At 45.5% G+C, this 23,684-nt stretch overlaps 1 protein-coding gene across 5 annotated transcripts in view; it reads right to left on the bottom strand.

Annotated features, from left to right (window-relative positions):
• The window catches only part of RALGAPA2 (Ral GTPase activating protein catalytic subunit alpha 2), a 1,651,508-nt gene that overhangs the window by 647,549 nt on the left and 980,275 nt on the right, over positions 1–23,684 (bottom strand). For all 5 annotated transcript variants that reach the window (XM_069234346.1, XM_069234347.1, XM_069234343.1 and 2 more), the window contains one exon: positions 3,279–3,387. In XM_069234346.1, the coding sequence (XP_069090447.1) occupies positions 3,279–3,387 (109 nt within the window). The remainder of the gene's footprint in view (positions 1–3,278; positions 3,388–23,684) is intronic.

Raw genomic sequence — 23,684 nt, forward strand, 5'->3', positions numbered from 1 at the left:
GTCACTTATCAGAGGTACGGTCGTCTCCGTCCTGTAGCCAAAATATCGCCTTATGTTTTCAACACATACCTGGTAGAATTAAATGCCTCCAAGAATGGTCGCTAATAGAAGGAAAAAGCCAAAGGCATAAAAACACTTCGTTGGTAAGAACTGATGTTGCAGTGCCTGGGGAAGGCAAATGCTGGGAAAAAACATTCAAACCACCCTGGTTGGGATGTAAGAGGGAAATGTTGACATGCTGGAATGGGAATAATAAAAATACCACTCCGTGCCACATGGTCGACAGGAACATGGCTGAATAACCAAGAAATACGCAAGCTATCACGGGAAGAAATGGCATTGTTTAATTTGATGTGAGCAAACAATGAGCCTAGAAGGTAAATTATGATACTTGTTTGTCATGAAATCACTGTATGCTAGGAGGACCAAGCTATCTAACCATCAGTCTTGCACGGCATCGCCAAATCTGCCAAACACTGCTCTAGAACCAATACAGGAGCTCAATTACCTTGGGTGCATGAATGGGGAGAAAAGGAGGGCTGCTCCATCTGCAGCACCTCCGAAACGGTTGCAGGAAAAAAATACAGACCCACTCTGGAGCAGAAGACACTAGTGTTGAAACCAAGAGGACCCCTCCTGACCCCGTGGGCCCAAAGGCGCTCCAGGAGAGTCAAACTGCCCAAAGATGAGGTGCATGGCCTCATAAAACTCTCAGTTAGGCAGGTGTTGCTCTGGCTCCAGGAAACTCAGGGAGATGTGGAGCCGACCCACACACAGGCTCCGAGAACGGAGGCCTAGAACGACGATGCTCCTTTTCTGTCATCTCGTCAGCCGACGGATGGGGTGAAGTCGAAGAACACTTGTTGTTCTTTGACTTCTTCTTGTGCCTTGACTTACCCGACCGTTCTGAGGACTTGAAGTGGGACAGCAATGAAGGGGGGCTCCGCAACTGTTCTTGGGACCTTCCTCCTGAATGACAACGGAAGCGACGTGGAGAAGAGCGCCAGGCCACAATGATCATTAGGGACCACTCCCTCAAAGACTTTGGATTCATGGCCCAGTACTCTGAGCACGGCTGCGGGTCATGGTCTCGCTCAAGGCACCACAAGCACACGAGGTGTGGATCAGTCACGGACATCGCCTGAGGACATGATCTGCAGGGCCTGAACCTGGTCTTACATGAAGACATCCTGGATGCACCAGAAGTGTAGACAATTCAAAACCTTTGACAAACAGTGGAAAACAGACCAGTCAAAAAGTGACTGAGGGGTAGCTATTCTTTGGATCAGTGCTGACGTTAGTGTATGGGGGTGGCACCTATGTAGGATCCACGATGGCATGTCCGGTGCGCACAACGGCAGTGACGGACGTGGAGCCGATCAATGCCACCTGACATCGCGCAGGGGTACTGATCCAGAAAAATCTCCGGATCTAGACTGCCGCCTGGGGGAAATTCTAAGTTAAGGACTCTGCAACTAGAAGTCTCTATAAGATAGATTGAACTAGCAATATTATTAATAATATGATGCACGGACACTTGATTTTTGGATCACACTCTGTCATATTTATATATGATGATGAACTATGATCCCCATAAAAGGAATAGTAAACCATACTGGGAACAGAAGTTAATAACAAGGGAAATTAGCAAAAAAAGGGCTAAGGAAGGCAGTAACCATCAGGCTGCATCAGACCACGACGATGGAAAAATTATAGAAAGGCAAAAGCATTATGCAACAGAGTATGTGTTCCAAAACAGAACCTGTTGCTAAACCAGTCCCTAAACTCAGCCTAGACAACAGAAAAATGGTCTACATCATGCTTGTACAAGTTACAACAGCTCTCTTGGGTCCATGCAGGGCACAAGGTCACCATAAACAAAGTGAATATGATCAGGCATTCTTTGTAGGCGTGCTAGATAAGAACCTGACCTAAGAAGCTCATCAAAGAAAGTTGCAGTTGTACTATAAGGAGAGAATTTAAAAATGTCAAGGCTTCAACCAATTAGTATTGGTCAGTTGCTCTTCAATTTTAATTTTATGCTTAATCACAGACAACATAAATTGCAGAACCAGATTCTCTATCAGCTACCAATTAGTATTTCAGCAAGGCGGTTTATTTGCTCAGGGCATGGTAACTGGAATGCAGGTGAAAGCTTTCAATATTCAGAGCTGCCATAGACATCAACTTCAGAAAATTAAAAATCCCTGTATATTGCGTGAATTGACTCACTACCATAAACTGCGCAGACTTAACTAGAAAACTCCAACAGTACATTTTGTATGCACTTCTTTAAGAAGCAAAGCAGAACAAGGTGTTACACATGTCAATAAGAATACAGAATTGACACTCAACGGATTATTGACTTGCACTTCCAATACTTATTGTGCTGAAAAAAGGCAGGGTCACTTATGAACATCTTGCTGAGATAATACAACCACATGCAATTCTACTAAAAAAACAAATAAAAGAAATATTCATGTCCCATTAGTAGCGCTTAGTAAACTCCCCAAACTGATGTTGACTTTATTAAGTTCAAAGGGAAAGGGCACACACATCCAAAAAGTAAATCACGGGTTGCATTACCACATTATGTTGTAGTTTAACACATGACTAAACCCTCTGCCACTAGTGAGAAATGGACATTCCATGGTGGAGATACCATGGAAAGTTTGGAATGACCTGTAAAATTGTGTGTCCACCCTAGACAAAGTCGAAGATTTAAGGATATCAAGAGCACCAATAAATCAATTTCCAAGGTGGGAATTGGAAAGTAACATCCTCAACATTGTTGGGGTGTAAGAAAAGGGTTTTTCAAGGCAAGATACTTCTCAGAAGGGAACAATGTAGAAGTGAAATTATGGTAATCCAAAGGCATTCATTGAAAACTTCTGTTGAATAGTTTTAATCCGTAATTTACATAACGAATCCAGGAGGACTCATGGAAAGGTTTGTGAATTCCCGAAATTTAAAACTTTGACTGTAAAAATGCAAACGTGAAGAGTTATGAATATGTTTCTGACCTCGGCTCTAATATTTTGCAGAAATTCAAGAATGTTGCCCTCTACTAGTTGTGTGATTTGTGCTTAAATTCCCGTATACTGCTCTGGACCCATTTATCAAAATCAACGTGGAAAACGAAAATACAGGCTTTTCCTATTTATGTTTGCTTTTTTGTCAGTTTAATTTACAAATTATTGAAGAGCAGGACAGACACAAAAGAAATTCAATTTGCTAACAGCAAGAACAACTCTAAAGCTTCCTCAAAAGAATCATACCTTCAGTGTTACTCCGATAACATTTATGGCGTCCTTGACTTGGGGGTGGTTCGTACACTGAATCAGTTCTTCACATACCCAGAGCCCAAGGGAGCAAACAGCAATGCACCTGCACAAACAAAAACATTGTCTCCTTGTGAAAGTATTTCAGAACAGCTGCTGTGGAATAACTATTCTTTTTATTGGAAGAGATGTGTTTCATTAGAACGACAATATAAATACATACAACCTCATTCACAAACGTTCAGAAAAAAGTCAGATATTTGCACCTCTGGGTTACTACTATTTAATTAGGAGCAAACTGCTGACATGTGTAGAGTTCCCAGAATTGCAACGGAACCAAACCAAATGTACAAGTCTCATTTTCTTAAACACTAAAATACATAAACATTAGAGCAGGCTTGAGCTAAACTGGAAGAGCCCATTTATGTAGCACACGAATGCTCAAAGGAACTGGGGCAGATGATGGTCATACTATGGGACAGTGGGGAGAATGCCGGTGCTGGGGTTGAGGGTGGTGACAGGGAATTGAGATTTCCTTGCACGACTTAGGAAGGTTCCCCTCGAGGACCTGCATTGTGAATACTCAATTTGTACTGTTAGGGAAAATGTAATAAAATGTTTCGGTGAAAACAATACATAAATACTTCCACATGCTACACTCCATTGGGTACACGTTTCCAGATAAGCCCTCAGTGTACTGATTATGTATGTGTTTCGCTTATTAACAGGGACACCGCTCCCGCCACACATCAGCTTTGTAGGTGTTCCCTGTTCATACAGTAGAAATTTACTTATTCCTGCCACTGCCTTTAGTAAATCTGCTTGTGATTCTTGCAGTCAGCAGTAAATGCCTACTGACAGTAAATGCATGAGTATTCATTGAGTACAACTGTTCCTTTATCCACTTTAAAGTCTTCTTTCTTTATTTAGTGCTGTTAAATCGGACTGGATAAAACGGTCTACATAAGTATTCCCCTTCCGGTTGGATTCTGCTATGCCCCAAACGAGAGGAAGGATTGAACGAGTTGATTTAACCACAAAATGGCAAAGAAGGCCCAGCTGACAACTTAACTGGTCGTGTGTTAGGCCTTTTGGGTTCCCACAAATCGTGTATGATTGGCTGACACAGAATATTGTATTGTATTGTATTGTAATTGTATTTATGTAGCGCTTACTAACCCCCGACGAGGCGTCTAAGCGCTTTTCGGCGACTAGGAGCACAATTAATGTACTACATTTACAGATCAGCAGAGAAGTGTGGGCATTCTACACAAACCTCCTTTACGCAAAATGTTTCACCCACCACTTATGACGTACTACAGACCTTAGTGTTGGCTTGGAGACGCAACTTAATAATGAAACTAACAGGGTTGGCATCCTTCTTCCATCCTTACACACCACCACTTACATTAGTGTGCTATCTAGAAACTTTAAACACGCATGATTGCTGTTCCACATTTGTTGTAAGTCCATCACTGGTTACATCTTTGAGTACAAATTGCAATGGCATTATACCTGTACCATATGCAGTCGAAGCCACTGAATTGTGACATGCAGCATTTTACAAAGAAAACGACATGAAACCTACAGAGAAATGAGATTCAAGTCTGCTCCCACATTCGATCAGTCACAAGCTCCCCATCCGTTTGTGTAAGGAGCCAGCCACACGGGTAGTGGCTAACTCGCCACAAAGTCATCTGGACACACGGAGCTGATGTTAAAATGGGTGGACAGAGTCTGTGCAACCTTAAGGGCGCAGCTGAACTCTCACCAATCAATGGGCCGCGACTGTCTCTGATCAGCGCCCTGCGACCAGGGAGCGGCTTTTGATCAGTTTCTCAGCATGAAACTCTTAACGCCAGTAAGGACCAAAGCTGCTTCTATCAATTGTGTCATTCGCAGTGCCCTCATTGTCTCAAATATTGATTTTGAGATTCAAGTTCATGATGACTCTACGAATAGCCTGGATTGCAGTAATGTTCGCTATTGACATCTCTCAGTGAGGCAGATCCAGGAGAAGGATATCGAAGCAAAAACAGCAGCAAAAACATTGTGAAACTGAACGATCTGAAAGCATACAGGTAACTTTATTCAAACAGAAATGTTTAATGCTCAGTGTCAACAGTATCAGTAAATTGAATTCGTTTTTATCAATGTAAATAAAGTATCCAATTATATAACAAATATCAGTTTAATGTAATTCTGAGATCTTTCCTGCAGTCACATAATCCTTCAATACTGAAGACAATAATGGAGAAATCGACACCCAGTGCAGTAACGATCAACAGGCGGCCCTCTTCCCTGTCCGACTTGTGGTTTGCCCAAGACACACTCCACCTTCCCTCCCCCCACCTGAGGCCTCGCCTACAGCCCCTGAGTGACCTCCGGGGCCCCCTCATAGACTTTCATTGGAAACCAGATGCCCGGTTAGCACCGTGCACCCGGACGCCCCAGTGCTGCTGAAGGTGTGGGATTGGTGCCTTCTTGGGGCCCCTCCAGTGCTCCTCTAACCACCCCCTGTCTGCCCTCCGAGCGGCAGGTACTTACCTGCTGGTAGATCGAATTCGAGTACCCCGTCTTCATAGGGGCCCACGTTAATTTGGCTCCTCTATGACCTCTGCACCTGACTGGCCCCATGTTGCTGGTGGTGGGTGTTTGGGGTTAACTGGAACCCCCAGCGGTGGACTACCTATATCCAAGAGACTGGAACTATAAGTCATGTACTTACCTTTAAAACTGTACTTTATTTTCTTCCCCCAGGAACTGTTCTGAAATAAGCAAGGGGTCCACGTTTGAAATAGATATTCTCGGTTTACCTAAAAACTATTTACTTGACTAAAGTGAAACAAAGTTACATTGATGTCTATGCTAAGTACTTACCTGCAATAGTAGTTACTTCTGAAATGAGTCTTGTGGTTCTAGTAATAAAGTAACAAAAATATATTTTTCTTTATAAAATCCTATTGGTCTGGAGTCAAGTCATTGAGTGTGTGTTTCTTCAATTGCTTGTGTATGTACAACAAATGCTTAACACTACCCTCTAATAAGCCTAACTGCTCGACCACACTACCACAAATAGAGCAATAGTATTATCTATTAGTGCCTCTGTCAAGCCTCTGGGGAACCCCTGGACTCTGTGCACAATATTTCTCACTTTGATATAGTATATACAGAGCCATCTTCTTACAGCTCCCCAGTCCGTCAGGGAGGCATCTGTTATTGTTCTCTGCAGTACTGGGTCCAGGAAAGGACACCCTATTAGGAGATTGTTAGTGTTCCACCATTGCAGAGACTGGTATGCTTGACAGCTGACCAACAGTAGATCGTCCAAACTGAGGCTCCACTTGAGACTATTGGTGTGCTAAGCACTCTTGCAACGTGTGCATGTTGAGTTTGGCATGAGGTATTACGAATATGCATGAAGCCCTCAGACTTCGGAGTCGCATGACTGTTCTTACTGTTTTCTGCAGAAGGGATTGAAACTGTGGGATAAGCACTTGAAAGGATTGAATCCTGGCTGCATTTGAGTAAGCTAGACCTCTTTTTGGATCAAGGATGGCTCCCAAAGAGGGCTGCAGCTGTAAAGGCTGGAGGTGGGACTTAGCTGCATTGATAGTGAAGCCTAGTTGATGAAGAAAATGTATGATGGTTTAAGTGTGCTGGAAACACGGTGAATGAGTAGCGCTTTTGATGAGTCAGTAGTCTAAAGGAAAAACATGTTTGTTTTGCCAACGCAGGTGTGCTGCTACCACTGCGAGACATTTGGTGAAGACCCTGGGGGTGATTATGACCCCGAAGCGTAGCACTTTAAAGAGCAAATTGCTTACTTTTGGTAACGCATTATCTAGTAGAAAGTATATATAGCTGCAGATTCCTTAACTTTGAATTTCCCAGGTGTCAGACTGGACCCGGAAACTTTTGCTTGAGCAGTACCCCTGTGAGCACAGTTGGGTGGCTTCATCCAGTCATCGTCGCTGGCGCTGGATGTGACATCACAGTCACCTATATATGCGCCACCCAGGCACGTGGACGTCAGTTACTTTTTTCATGACTTTCCACACCAGGAGCGTAGAGCCCTGCAATCAATTGACGACTGTGTGCCCAAGCCAAGGTCCTTAAATGGATCACACTAACCCTAGAAAATGAGTTCACAGAACAGGGAGGCATGGGGGTGCAAGAAATTTAAAGTTAGATATAGTCTCTACCAGATAATGCGTTACCGAAGGTAAACAACTTGTTCAGCTGATAGAGACTTCTGATAAAGACTTCAGCGCCTGGATACCCCCCCAGGGTGATAAGTTGCACTTTATAAATCTATATGGAATTGGATTTAGCTGCATCCTGGTAGTGTGCTACAGGCAAATTTTCCTATACTAGGAAGTCTTGCAGGACTGAATGAGCGAAAGGCCTGTCTTTGCGGACCGGACTGTCTAGGCAGTAATATTTTGCAAACGTGCAGTGATGCCCACATTGCTGCCTGACACCGTGTGTCAATGCCATGGTAGCAGCTTCACCCCTGGTGGAATGGGCCCTCATGCCTTCAAGAGGCTACGTTTTGGCCAGTGCATAGCAGATTTTTATACAGAGAACGAACCAGTGCAAAATGATTTGTTTCTATAGTGTCCATCCTTTCTTTGCTCCCACATATCCAACAAAAAACTGGTCATCCACCAAGAACTCTTTTGTGCGGTCAAGACAGAACAACGCTCTTTTTAGGTCCAGCCGGTGGAGTCGCTTCTCTTCCTTAGAGATGCAGGAGCACAAAGAAGGTGGGTAGGGTGACAGTCTGCCCCAAATGAAATGGGGTCACCACCTTTGGAAGGAAAGAGGCATAGGTGCGAAGGACCACTTTATCAGGAAATACTGTGAGATATGGTTTGGATGACAAAGCTTGCAGCTCACTCATCCTCCAGGTAGATGTTATTGCCATGAGAAAGGCGGTTTTGATCATGAGCAGCCAGAGGACACAATTATGAAGTGGCTAAAAAGGAGCACACATCAGGAATGTAAGAACCAGGTTCAAGTCCCACTGAGGCATAATGAAGGGCGAAGGTGAAAACATATGTACAAGCCCTTTAAAAAACCTATTTACAAGAAGGGACTTAAAAAACAAAGGTTGGTCAGGCAGCCGCAGAAAAGCAGAAAGAGCAGACAGATAGCCCTTAAGTGTGCCCACAGCAGAGCCCTGCTGGGCAAGATAAAGAATGAAAAGAAGACCATCAGATAGAGAAGCAGTAAGACTAGCTATAAATATCTCTGTGCAATATTTTAAAAATTTTGGCCAACGACAGGCGCATACAGTTTTGTGGAAAAACGCCTGGCTGCCAGAATAACATTGCAGACTACTGAAGGAAGGTCGAAGGCGGTCAACTGTCGCTGCTCAATCTCCACCCATGAAGGGGTAGAGTTGACAAGTTCGGGTGGAGGACCCTCTCTTGCGGCTGAGACAGAATATTCCCAAAGGGGCAGCCTGATTGAAGGATCAATGTTCATTTTCTAAAGTTTGGGATACCAGACTGTTGTGCCCAGTCCGGAGCCTCAAGGATTACTTGGACCTGGTCATTCTTGATCTTCTTAAGAACTCTGGGCAGAAGTGGTATGGGCAGGAAGGCGTACTGGAGGCCTGAACTCCACTTGTGACAAAAAGCGTTGCTGAGCGATTGCAGCCTTGGAAACTCCAACATACAATACTGCTGCCATTGCACATTCTCTTTGTAGGTGAACAGATCTAACCAAGGCTCTCCCCACTATTGAAAGAATCCTTGCGTCACCTCCAAATGGAGACGCCACTCGTGATCTGCCAGGCATCAACGGCTGAGTTTGTCCACCCTAGGGTTCAGAGAGCCTGTAAGGTTTTGAACCACCAGGGTAATGCCCTGTTGTTCTAGCCATGACCATAGATGCAGGGCCTCTCGACAAAAGGGTCCACGACCCAACACCACCTTGATTGTTGCAGTACCACATTGCGGTGTTGTTGTCCGCGAACACCTGCAATACCTTCCCCTTGTTAAAGGGAAGAAATGCTTTCAATGCTAGCCAGATCACACTGAGCTCTGGCAAGTTGATGTGGAGCCCTGACTCCGCTGGAGACCAGATTCCTCTGATCTCCACCTCTCAGATGGCCGCTCCATCCCAGAAGTGATGCATTTGTCACTACTGTGAAATCTGGTTGGGGAAGGGAGAGGAGTCAGCCTTTGACCCAATCGCAGTTTGTGAACCACCACTGCAGGTCTTATGCAGTTCCCTCTGAGATCTGGTCCATGTCAGAGAGATTCCCCTGATGCTGCACCTACTGGTACTTCAGGTCCCATTGCAGAGCTTGCATATGCCATCATGGTCCAGCAGGATACAGGAGGCCATGAGGCCCAGCAGCCTCAGAGATATACTCACCGAAATCTAGGATAGAGTCAGAAGCATCAGTATCATAACCGGAGTTTTCTGGACTCTCTGCTCGGAAGGATAAGCCTAAAACTGCACCGTGTCCATAACTGATCCGATGAAAGGAAGCGGCTGAGATGGAGTCAGGTGTGTCTTCGCCACCTTTCTAGTGAACCCCAGGAAGCTCGCTGTACTTTGAAGGTGAGAGACGACAGCCAGGGGCAAGCTCACCTTCAATAGTCAGTCGTTGAGGTAGGGGAAGACTGAAACCCCTAACCTGCACAGATGAGCTGCGACCATCACCTTAGTGAACACCTGAAAGACGCTGGTAAGGCCAAAGGGGAGCACGATGAACTGAAAGTGCTCGTGGGCAACGTTGAACCGCAGGTATCGCCTGTGGGCAGAAAAGATTGGGATGTGGAAATACACCTCCTGCAAGTCCAATGCTACCAGCCGGTCTCCTTGGCCTAGGGCAGACGAGACAAGAGCCAAAGTGAGCATCTTCAATTTCTCCTTCTTGAGGAAGAGATTGACGGTCCGTAGGTCTAGAATAGGGCGAATGCCCTTGCTCTCTTTGGGTATCAGAAAGTAGTAGGAATAACAACCACCTCCTCTTTCTGACAACGGAACCCTTTCTATGGCTCGCTTGGCCAAGAGAGCCTTAACGTCCTCTTGAAGCAAAGTCATATAATCCTCGGCCAGCTTTCGTGTGTTGGAAGTATTGGGTGAGGAAAGGATTGGAAAGGGAGGGCATAGCCCTTTTGAATAATCTGCAAGACCCATGCATCCCATGTAATGGACTGCCAGTGGAGGAGATTATGTTGAATTCTCCCTTCAACAGGACAAGCATGCTTCTGCAGAATCAAACTAGGAGGGCTTGGAGGCTGCAGCTGCAGGGGGATGGGTGGCGGACAACTTCTGGCTTCCAGACCATCTAGATCTGAAGACCCTGCGTCCACATCCTCGCATAGCTTGGGGAGCTTTCACAGGACAGTGGCTGGATTGGGGCAGAAGCGGTGGCACACCTTTTCTGTAGCCACGAAAGGTAGACTATGGATGGTGGGTCTCTGAGAGGCCCAAAAACCTGGCTGTAGCCCGAGACCATAAAGCATTCCAGTGCTGAGTCTGCCTTCCTGCTAAACAAGCGAGTTCCGTTGAAGGGAATGTCTATACGGTTTGCCTGCACATCCCCCGAAAATCCAGTTGTTCTCAGCCAGACGTGGTGCTTTAAGGCCACCGTCGACGAATCAGTTGTGTCCAGACCACACCTAATGGGTGAACTTTTCTGTGTACCTCCCATCTTCCACTGCCTGAGAGAGGATGGCCCGGACCTTCTCCGGGTCCTGTGGCAGCACTTGCGCAACCGTAGCTCATAATGTGTGCGAGCAATGGCCCAATAAGTGTGAGCTGTTCGCCAACCTCAATGCCAGGCTGGTGAAAGAAAACATTATCTTCCCAAGTTAGTCAAGTCTCCTGGATTCCCTGTCTGGGGCTGCAGAAGGAAACACGCCATGGGAAGTTGAGGCTTGGACTACCAAGCTCTCAGGGGTGGGGTGTTGGCTGAGTAAACTAAGGTCACCCGGTGCAGGGCAATGGCGGCAGACAATTGTCCTGTTTACAACAACCCCTGTACTGGGCTTGGACCAGGTTCTCAGCAGTAAGTAAGTGTCTTGTTAAAGGGCAAAATTGATTCAGAAGAGGAAGCCCTAGGCTGTAGCACTTCTGTCAAGAAGTTAGTCCTGACACCCTCCAAGGGCAGTTTGAGGTCAAGGACCTACGCTGCTCTCTGCACCACCACTGCATAAGAAGCTCCCTCCTCCGAAGCCACAGTAGGGGGAAAGAGCAAGCCCGAATCTGGAGATGTGTCCACTTGACTGGCATCTCCTAATTCATACCAGTCCAAAGAAGTAGGCTCTAATTGGTGTTTTAAAGGGTATAGTGACCCCTCCCAATCTTCCCCCATGTCTGTCTTTTGAAAATAATGCCCAGGCAATGATCTGGCTCCCCTGGGAATCAGTGTTGTGCGATGTCAGTCTGGCTCTGGATCATCTGGGATCAGAATGGGGCTGGCTCCGCTGGCGACGGGATCACAGAGGGAGAAGGTTGCATTGGTATGACCAGTGGAGATCCAGAATCGGATCCACAAGATCCCATCAGAGCCGTCGGCACAGAGCCTGATTGGGCCTCCTTTGTCCAGAGGGTTCAGCCCGCTCAGATATGTGGTGCATGGCCTCATAGAAGTCTTTGACTTGAACGGCAGTTTCTCTGTCTCCCAGAAATGGTGGGAGGCGTGGAGTTGGACCTTGAACCGTTCCTGGAACACTGACTTTACCCAGTCATCACATCGTCCGACAGACGAGGTGAAGTCATAGTTCACTTGGACTTCTACTTTTTATGCCTCTTCCCCAAGTGTCTCCAGGACCTCAAGTGGGAGGAAGAGGACAGGACTCACAAAGCGGTCCTGCAACCTTGTCTTCGACCGGGGACGTGACCTCTGAGAAGTCGCATTTACTGGTGTTAACTGCCGGCTGTAAGCAGCTTCAGGGATCGCTCCTGCAAAGACTTTGGCGCCATGGGCCAGCAGTCTGAGCATGACTTCGAATCGTGGTTGTGCTCAAGACACCATAGGCACACAAGGTGAGGGTCCGTAACAGACATGACTTGGTGACAGGGGCCACATGGTTTGAATTTTTCCTTTCTGGATGACATCCCTTCGACACACTTTGAAAAATATTAGACAAAAATGACAGTAGGGTAGCTCTCTGCGGATAAGCACTTACTGGCGTGGAAAGAAAAGAATTGACATCTGTGCGCCTCAGCGGTGCCTATGTAGGTGACCGCGATGTCACATCCAGCGCCAATGATGGTGACGACGCCACGCAGAACCGAATGAAGCCACCTGACAACCCGCTTAGGGGTACTGTTCAAGCAAAAGTTTCGGATCCAGTCTGGCGCCGGGGAAATTCAAAGGTAAGGAATCTGCAGCTAGAAGACTATCAGATTTAGAAATTATGGTTGCTTATTACAAACATGAGATATCGCGATGCGCTGGCTTAACTGGGAAGTGGAAATAGACATCTTTCAGACTGAGTGCTGTCACGAAGTCAACTTGTTGAAGTAATGGGATGACATCTTGAAGAGTAACCATGTGAAAATGCTCTGAGCAAATGTATTGTTTTAGGATTCTGAGGTCCAAGATTGGTCTCAGAAACTCTTCTGTTTTTCTGAAAAAAGAAATACACACCTGTGTCTTGCTGGTGTATTGGAACTGGTTCTATGGCACCTTTTTGTAGAAGTGCTTGATCTTTCTGCCTGAGCAACTGCTGATGTTCCAAAAACAATTTGTGTTTGCAAGGTGGAATGTGGGGAGGTATGGAAGTGAGCTCCAGACAATAACCATGTTGGATAATATCCAACATCCACTGGTCGGAGATGATATCCTGCCAGGGGTGATCGTTCCCCGACAGGTGTTGTGTGGTCAGTGGTTGGGAGGGGGGGGGGTGGGTGGAAGGTGAGCAAGTCAGGGCTTTGTTGTAGTGGTAGAGGGCTTTATGAAGCCCGAATTTCCTCTGCTTTTAGAATTGTTGCCCCTGTAGGAGCCTCTATAGTGACCCCCTGTTAAGGTGCAGGCAATTAACTTGCCCTCAGAGGCGCCCCACCAGATGTTTGTGAATTCACCCTTTTTATTGCTGTAGTGACCACCAGAGTCGGGAAGCAGTTTACCTTTAATATACGTGGGGTCAAATGGAGAAGCTTTGTACTTTTAACTACCCTTGGAGTTATGACATGTGCCTTGAAAGTTTTTTTTAAGATGTCTGGTGTGTGTCCGATCATCACTTTAAGCATAGATAAATACTGTGCTGAATGCTGGCTGGAGGAGAGGGTTTTGAAGAAACAAAAAATCCTCTATGATGTCAGTGTGGAGTTCGACCTTGTGATATGCAGCTGCTCTACCGATGACATCATGATATGTCGAGGTGTCATCCTGGGGGGAGGGTTTGGTTCGGTATAGATCAGGGTCTGGATCCATGGGTGGCTCAATGTCATATTTACCATGGACTGTCCTGAGGTGAGATGTTGTATTGATCTCTATTCTCTTTTTCCTCCCGGAAAGATGAATGGAACCCTCAGGAGAATACTGTTCTGGTGTACGTGGTGAAGGGGGTACAGCAGGTGGTGGTGGAGGAGTATGGCCTACAAGGCTATAGCCTTATCCGCCTTTCTGCTATGGTTTGATGGAATAGGAACATCTAAAGACTCCTCAAAAGTAAGCTGATTTTTAGTTTGCTGTGCTGCAGAAGATAAAGGTCCTGTTAAAATACGACCAGTGTCCAGCTGAACGACAAAGTGTCACTGTCTAGAGTCAATTTCCTGTTGAAGCTGTTCCAGTACGGACTCCATAGAATTGGATCCGGTTGGCTACTTCGAGAGTCAGTACGATTTCCACTCTAAAGCAGCTTTTGGCACAAAGGGTTTTGATTGTCTAGGCTTCGACCTATGTCATTTCGATGCAAAACTGGACTTCAGTTTCAGCACCGGGGCCTTCGGCTCGATTTCCATGGCAAGGGTGTCAGGACGGGAGCATGTGTCTTCTGCCGTGTTTTTGTCACCGAGGCAGGGCTTGGGGTTTCAGACACAGCTATTCAGTGCTGACCATGGCCTGAAGGCAGCGGTGGCCGAATGAAAGACTTTAGTCGGTCTTGGGCAGGTGTACAGCCTGTGGAGATTGGTTACTTGGGCCAGGGTAGAAGGGGCTTTTTACTCACAGGTTATCCCAGTGTGAGTTCATGCATCTCAAGATCGGACTCCGAGCTGTCCTCGTGGGAGAAGGTGCCCTCATCTTCTGCTGACCCTTGAGCATAAACTTCTTACTGAAGTTCCTCCAGATCCAAAGATGTCTGGTGTGTTGTCGGCCCTGCATCAAGACATCTAGAGTTGTCAAGCTCGTTGGTCTCTTAACATTTTCTGGGACCTAAAGGATTTGCAGGCTTCGAAAGGTATCTTTTCAATGGTCAGGAGAAAGGCACATACACACCCGATGTTGGTGGGTGTGTGGAAACCTGGCATGAAAATGAGGGAAGAAACGAAAAGGAGTCTGTTCCATCACCAGACAAGGTCCGGACGTTAGAAATGTAGAAGTATTGCTCCAAAGTATGAAGGCCCTGAGGGCTGACGGTCGAACCGAGTTGCCACGGTGAGGCCAATGTTGATGACAGACCGAAGAGGGATCGAATACTAACTGCGATCAAAAACAGTACTGACATCAGGCCTAAAGTAGGAAACGACAATGCCAAAATGGAAGAGAGGAGCACATGTCGGAACCTGCCGCTGGGAGAAAACAATCTAATAATGGAGTTGATGCCCATGTGCATTACCAGCAAGAGGAGTCACTTAACCTCGTGACTTGAAAGACTTTCTTCTAAGAAAAACAACTTCCACGCTTCTGAGCCCAACACTAAATGGTGGGATTATGCTACGCATGTGTATCTTCAGCCACACATGCCTCAAACATAATAGTTTTGTCCTCAAATAAATGATCAACCTAGCTGAGAGACGGAACGAAACAAAGATAACTAATGGAGTATTTTCTTTCATTACCTTCTGTAACTCTGGCCTGGAGCCGGACATGCCTTTTATTCCACTAGGCATTTCCCAGGTAGGCTGAAGCCTTTCGAGACCAATTTAGAATGCCTAGGGACGCTCATACTGCCTTCGTCACTGTCCCAGCTGCCCGAGAGAGAGGAAGGGAGGTCAGCAGAAGGTAGGGAGAAAGCAACCACAGGGAGGAGAGAGAGAGCGAGGCGGGGGAGAGAGAAAATGGAAAGATGGAAAGAAAGAGTCAGCTCAAGGAGACAAAGGGAAAGGGAATGCTTTGGGCATCTTTTGCCAGGGCTGATTTTGGTTCCCCAGTCTGACTCAGCCTTATACCAGGGTCCAGGTATCCCCTATAAGTGAGGTGTAGTCAATGTCTAGAAGCCAGGCTCTCTAGAGGTAGTTCTGGATGAACAACTAAGACTTATCTAGGAGACATGCAAAGCTCATGCAATACCACTTATAGCCACTCAACACTTACACACATGAACGAACCACAGTTTTACAAAAAAATAAAGTTATTTTATTTTAGTGACACAAATGTGATATAGGCAATACTCTGCTAGCAGGTGAATAAACACTCTATTATTTACATCTAACTTGTCAGAAATGAGCAGAGAAAGCAATAGCAAACAGTGCAATAACAATAGACAATAGTGACCCTAGGGGGAGCCCAAACCAGACACTAAACTAAATGGAGTGAGAATGAGGAACCCCCACCCAGGTAAGTGGAATCTTGTAGAGACGAGCTGGAGGAACCAGGAACCCCAAAAAGTAAGTACCAGAGTGATCCCCAGCGACCACGAGAGAAGAGGTAAGTACCTGTTTTTTCCCTAACCCACAAAGTAACTTGGTGAAAGGACTGTGCAAGACTACAAGAAATAGAAGATGGATCCAGATAGAAGAGGGCCTGCAAATGAAGCGGACCAAGTCCAGTTCCAGTTGGAGTGTCCGGTTGAGGCAGGAGCCACTACCCATCCTTCTGGAGTTGCAGGACAAGGTTGACGGTGAGGACCAGGAGTCTGCTTTGCAGCACAGGAGCGGAGGAAGAGTTCCTGAAGTGATGCAGTCGATGTCCCACATCAGAAGAAGAGTTGTAGTCCGTCAGTGGTGTGGAAAAATTACGAACAAGCCTTGGCAAAGGCAAAAGTTGCAGAAGAAAATTTGCAGAGCTGCTGGGGACCAGGAAGGTCTGAGGGGACTCAGCCCATGGAGAGGAGTCCCTGGCGTCACCCAGCAGTCACAAGAGAAGATGCAGCCCCAACTGGCAACTCGCAGGCAGCAGGCACAGGAGTCGCAGTGAGGCCCATTCAGCACACCTGGAAAGGAGTCCCATGTCGCTTGAACAGCAAGCAGGAGACCACGTGTTGCAGGGTAGAGTGCTGGAGGCTGGTGCTACACAGAGCCTGAAGATCCCTTGGAAGAGGAGCCAACAAGCCTAGGGAGATGCAAGAGTCGTGGTGCACAGGGGTACCATCCTGCAAGGACAGGCTAAGACTCACCACCTCCAAAGTCGAAGAGCTGGCAGAGGGGACCACTCAGGACCACCTCCTGTGTTGCAGGGTCCACACAGAGTTCAGGCGAGAGGACCCACACAGCCAGTCATCGTTGCAGTTGACTCCTTCACTCCAAGGGAGATTCCTTCTTCCTTCTTGCTGCAGACTTGTCGGAGTTTGGACTCTTGCTCTGGGCAAGACTGCTGATTCAAGGAGGACAGTACTCATGTTTGTAGGCGACTATGCCTATCCTACAACAAGTCGCAACTGTAGTCCCAACCCCTCCGGCTCATTAGCAGTACCTCACCAAAAACCTAAACAGTTAAAGGTGATTTGTGGCAACCTTTACGCATGGACTCAGACGTATGGTATCTCAGGGAGTGTCATGGTTAAACGGAGATTACCCCTTTCTCACAGATATATCATGACTCAACCAAACACAGGCAATAACAAAGATGCAGTAATGTTTCAATAGTTTTTATTTAATACAATCATAATCTGCGGTAAATCGCTTGGGCTGCAATGATTATGAATATTAGGATAATGAACAGTGCAAGAAATAGAATTGTAAAGACAAGGGTCATGATTATAAAGACCCCCACCATCTTGCAATAACAGGAAAATACATTGATTGTGTGATATGTCCTAATACCCTACCATAAGAGGCCTAACCTTCTACCTAGAGGAGAGCTGGGTATGTTAAACCTAATCTTCCAATACCATGCCCCCGAAAGGAGCCCCCAACCCTTGTTACCTTGGAATGAGGTCTCGTGCTCAGACTCCGAAGGAACACGAAGTCTGGGTCAGCATCAAGGTGACGTGCAGCATCGATAGCAGCGATGGTATCTGGTCGGAATCCCTCTGATTATCTGTCTAAAGTCTGATGTATTTATACAGATCTACTTGGACCCCTGACGTAGGTTGTTCCAAAACAATGAATAACACAGCATGCTTGGGACGGTAATTTCTAACGTGAGGACCTACAGTTTGTTTGTCTTTGTCGCATGAGTTGATGCCTCAGCGCAGTGACACTGATAAAAGAAATCAAAACAAAATGGCCGAACTATAAACAAGGCAGCCATCTTAGAAGAATTAATTAAATAAATGGTCTAAGACAGAGCAAGCTAAGTAGGTTAAAAGTCACTAGGTGATGGGGGCACAAGTCTGAAAGCCAAAAGGCTAAGCTAACTCCTGTTATCCCATTAAAACAAACTAGGATTCACTACACCCTCCCCATTGCCGTAACAAGTATGATGCCATTACTGGACGCCACCAAAGGTGAGGGAATCCAAAAGCTAAAAAAAAAAAAAAAAACTGTTCTGGACTAAAAGCAAAGCATAAAAAAAAGTTAAAAAACATAGTTTAAAATTAAATGTTTAAAACATACAAAAGAGACTTAAAGTCAACCATGACAAGCACAGCAGTCCAAAGTAAGAATCATACATTGGAAGTCAGTTTGGTAAAAAAAAAAAAAAACATTTTTCCAATCATTGTTGCTTGGAACTATAGTCGTGATCTTGAAGACTAGCTCCGAAGTCACCTGCTAAAAAGTCATTAAAAAAATGAGGCCAAATCATCTGATGTAAGATCGATCACTTGGGCGGATGGATTCACGGAGCAAAAGTGTGCAGTAGTCTCATGTGCAGGTCCACCTGCATCAGTGTCATTGTCCGTAGAAGGAAGAGCCAACTCAGTCAACACAGAGTGTTCATAAGTGGCCTCGCAGATCAACCTTAGTCTCATGGGGCAAGACCGTGTATGAACCCTCATCAGGGACATCAGCAGTTCTTGGTCCACAGGAGATACTGGCAAGACGGCAAGACACACAGTTGGCAAATGTTCAAAGAAGCACCATACGCAGCGAAAGACAGGCTGCACGCACCAGAGGAGTGGTCGAAATGACAATGACCAATCCCGCTCTAGTTCCTCCAGTAAGGAAGCATCGAAGATCTGAACCATTTGTCCACTGTACAGTTGTGCTGGTGGCAGCGGCTCCATCGCTCTGTGTAGCCGTAAAGAAACAACCACTGCGAATTAGAAAAATAGCAGTAGTATTCCGCCAAATAATGTGAAAATTACAGAAAAGCCATCAAAAACACTTGAAAATAGTGAATGGATGGCTGACGGGATGACTCCGAAGATAGTCTGGAAGACGGACACAAATCCAGACCCGACAGCCTTAAAGAAATGGACCATCCCTGTAGTGCTCGAGGCGTTGAAAATTCTGGATACCAGCTCACCAAAGTGCTTGGGGAAGTTGGGATTTAATATGGATTGTATCTTAGCTGATGATCTTGCAATCTGGAGAACATACGTCTCTCTAGCGGATGTCAAAGCGACCTGTTTTTGAAACAGTAGTGCCTTTCGCCTACTCAGCTTGTCATAATTTACATTAATAGTATCAATGTGAGGCCACATTTCTGATACCTTTATCTCCTGTGTGGGGGAGAATAAAACATGTCCGCAACACGTAACAACCTTGGAGACCGAAATTGTGTAGGCAACGCCCGGTCACATACCGCAACAGCTTTGATCGCTCAGCACCACATAATTGCCATTGGAAAGTACATGAAGTGCTGGCTGAATCAAAGAGACAGGAGTACCCTTCAGAAAACAGGCCAAGTTTGCGACACCCGCATAGCAGTGGCAATGAAGGGACACCTGCTTGCAGATCATAGAATGACTAACAGTACTCTCACATCGCTTCAGCTAAGAAAGACCTCTGTTTTGCTGTTCAGACATTTGTAATCAAAGGGCAACTCCCACTCTTCCTTAATATAGCTATTGCCCAGACGCTCATACCTGCCCACGGCAAGATGTTTCAGGCATTTCGAAAAATGAAAGGTGGATATGGGCAGATTAATAATGCCATGTGGGAGCCAGACAGTCGATGGATTCTCTGCTATTTTAAAAGGCAATTTTTCCAAATTTTTTATATGAAGCATGGTGAAACTCGCTTCTCTTTTAGCTATTGTCTGCTGTTTCTCGGATAAATTAAAAGCAGTGAACAATTCACTACCGCTAATGTCTCTCCATGGAATACGACCATTTTTCAATGTTTGTAATGTCCAACCAAGCTGCATAATAGAACGCAGCTGACTTTGTCCATGGTATAAACGGGACATGTCTGACTGAATGATATGAATCGTAGATGACACTATGTTTGTTAGCGAATAAATTCTGTTGGACAGGGTGTTCATGCCGTTATCGACAACTGCCAATGCCTTTTCTAATGACCAATTTGCCTTAAACAAGCAGCAGCTTCTATCTGAGAAAGTTTCCATATCTCATTATACATAGCATATATAAATCTTTTAGAGCGCAGTTTCCTAGTATCTAACAAGAAATCCTGCAAGTCCATATCTTCAGAAAGTGTGTTATGGTGTTCTTTAACTGTGGCTAACGTGTTAGACTGTACCCTTTGACGACACAGTTTACCCGCACTGTATGTAGTAACTATCCCCGTGTGTTGTACTGAGATGAACCAAGGATCTGGTCGGCACTCTTAAAACCCCCAGAGGAATTTAGAAAACGCAACTGACATCCATTGCTGTCTATTGGTCAAACTAACCACCCGCCGGGACTGGAAAGTGAAGAATTATAGGTACCAACCTGAACTTTTGCATCCAGTTCTTCCGTGTTATTTAGGAAGAATTGCCAACCGTTAAACTTAGCCGGTGTGGGGATACTGGGCGTGTTCATTTCTTTTATTTTTGCTAGCCCGAGGCAGGACGTCTGTTGAACACTGTCATTTACAAAAATCATTTGTACAGGAATCAGGCATGCTCTGAACAAGGCTTCCCTACCCTGTATTTGTCAATCTTGTGTCCCCCATACACTCTTTAAATCAATATTGTTCTTCCAGTGACCGTAACCTTCAATGGCAAGACGGGAAACAAAGGCATCCGAGTATATCAGTTTTGTATCTGTTAGCAAAATTTTCCTAATTTTTGAAGGAGGCAATTTGAAAAAATATGACTCAGAATTTCTTGTGTCATGTCTGGAAAAATAATTGAATTTTTCTAAATAACTTTTTGGGCTCCCCACTGGTGGCGTTGAACAATGTTCCCACTGTGCGTAATTAAGTACCGGTCTATGTCTAGTTGCACGGTGCAGGTAGTATTGTCCCCAATTATTGTAGCATAACATTTCCCCATAATTAATTGTATTTACATATACATCATCACTTTCAAATACTGAATAGTCCTTCATTTCAGTTAACATAGAATCAACTGTCTGGACATCCCAATCATCAGATACAACACTGGGTGTGATAACATCTGTCATGGATATTTTGAATACATATGGAATTTGAATAACTTCAGTAGGCCCGTATATTTCAAAAGGAACCTTGACCCACATAATCCCATCAGAAATGGGTACAGCTGAAATGTTCACTGGGGACAAGACTCTATGGACCTTGTGTGAGGAATGATGTGGAGTTAAAATTTCATCTGGAGCTACAGTGGCGCGTTCAGGAATGTAATGACCATTTATATGTAAGAAAAAAACAGTCACAAAACCAATCCATAAAAATTATGTCAAGAATGTTAGGCAGAACCATAAATAGTTACAACGATATATCAAGTAGTTCTTTTTAAGCCATAGATATAGCTTCCGTGTCTTCGAATAATTTTCAATCGCTTGAGTGGATGAGTCTTAAGAAAAGTCATAAATGCCGATGAAGTAACCAGAGCCAGTCTCTGCAAAAACAGGAGCAAGGTCAGTACTTGTAGACGTGTTCACTTCACGTGGAGGCTTCTAGTAAATAGTGCCATCAGTCTGAGTTGTATTGGTGTATAAGACGGCCAATTCTTGACCAGGTGTTATCGCGGAAGTGGTGACTGGAACCAGCAAGAGCTCATCCTCCGCCCTCCCCATGGTCGAGGAGGAATTTATATCATTGTTGGACATTGCTGCATAGTCCACAGTAGTGTTGGTCCCCCATTCTGAAGAGGAATGTCCTGTTGGGTAGTGAGAGGGGATCGGGAACTACCCAAGGGACCTCTGGGTCTACTGTGCAGGATCGGCCACATGGTGTAGTTTGACATTGTCAATCGAAACTAATCTGTTTCCTCGGGAACCAGGCAATGGTGGCAAGATTACAGTTCTGGTACCTTATATTCCCAAGACTGAGACTGGTGCTCTGTAGGATGGACCGAATTCCTTCTTTACAGCAATCTTTCACGAACCAGATCCCCAACTTTAGGGATCCAACCAGTGGAAGTTGTTGGAATATCCCTTATTCCTAGGGTGGCAGCAATGGTGGATGACTTATCATCTCAAAATTGTTGAAGCTCCTGTAAGACAGTGAGACATTCATTTATGTCAAAAGGTGTTTTTGCTGCCACCATACCAGAACCATCAAGATCTGGGACATCCATAGGTATCCCAAAGAGAACCTCATAGGGAGTTTGTTCCCCCAAGGACCGTCTTGGCAGATTATTCAGTGCTCTCTGGACCCCATATAGGTGATGAAGCCAGCTGTGGCCTGAACCTAATACTCTAGCTGTTAAGGACTGCTTTAGATCACGGTTCCGCCTCTCCACGACCAAATTTCCCTCGGGATGGTATGGTGAGGAGTAATGGAGTTCAACACCCATCGTCCCCATGATGTCCCCAAATGCAGGGCCCTGGTCTGAGTGGAATTCTGCAACCGCATGTGTAACGATAAAGATCAGCAAATCTTTTATAACAGTTCGAGCGTCAGCCAACCCCTGCGGCCATACCCAAAGGAATCTAGAACACAAATCTACAGCGACTAGGATGTATTTGTATGCACCATCCGGTTGGAGTTCACCACAATGGTCCAGGTACACACATTGTAATGGCCTACTGGACACTACAAGAGATGTCTGTGGTGGGTGTTTAATGTTAGGCCCCTTTATCTGCTGGCAGATGTCACAACAAAGGACATATTGCTTTGTCTGTTTGCATAGACCCGGCCACCAGAATCTTTTCTGTAAGAGTGTTACCGCGGCCGAAATACCAGCATGAGCAGAAGCAACACCCTCATGCGCTGCTTTCACTAGATCTAATCTCCTGTCTTCGTTGGGGATTGCTCGATCTCCAACCCAGGAAGTGTTGCATAAGCAACATTCTGTGCACTGATGTGGTAAGAATATTTTGTAGGGTATCCTTTCGGGAGAGACTTGCCTTCCGCCAAAGCTTTTACGGCAGTCATTATTTCATTATCCAATCTCATATGGGAAAGAGTCACTGCAGCCACAGAAGCCGTAGCTTCTGCGGATTTGGCTGCTTCGTCAGCCAAAGTATTACCGATAACATGTACTCCTACACGTTGGTGGCCCAATGTATGTACTACATAGACGCACGGTAGCTTATCCTTAAGATCAGCCACTCTCCCCCACAATGTCTTGTGTTTTATGGAGTTCCCTTTAGAATCTCTAAACCCGTTAGGTTTCCAATGATTAAGATAATCATTGTAAGACTGAACACAGTAATATGAATCACAGACTATCAAAGTCTTCCTGTCTATGTTTTTTCTAGCGCTAAAATAAGGGCTTTGAGTTCAGCTAACTGAGTTGTGCAGTCCCCTAGGGTCTGCGTGTAGGTGTTATGAGGGTGGAAGACTCCATCCTTCATCACTCCACTCACGGCTGTACAACCGGCTGAGTACTGATGTTTAGTACCTACAGCTGGTTGAGCTGAACCATCAGTATAAATGATAGTATGGTAGTTGTCTAAAGGTAAAAGATGTAGAGGAGCGAGGCACTCTTGTTCATATTGGAGAAATTCTTGTGTCTAAAGTTTCAGATCAAAAATATAATCTACATCAGTAGCTGTCAGAGGAGTTGCCCACTGAATCCAGCGTAGATGTAATGCTTTGGTGTTAGGAACACTTGCTTTGGTGACTGCCTCTAAAGCTGGCACCGGGGTAACGACAATGATGCGTTTACCCTGGGCAAGTGGCCTC

The sequence above is a fragment of the Pleurodeles waltl genome, chromosome 5 (assembly GCF_031143425.1).
Source record: "Pleurodeles waltl isolate 20211129_DDA chromosome 5, aPleWal1.hap1.20221129, whole genome shotgun sequence".
Lineage (NCBI taxonomy): Eukaryota > Metazoa > Chordata > Amphibia > Caudata > Salamandridae > Pleurodeles > Pleurodeles waltl.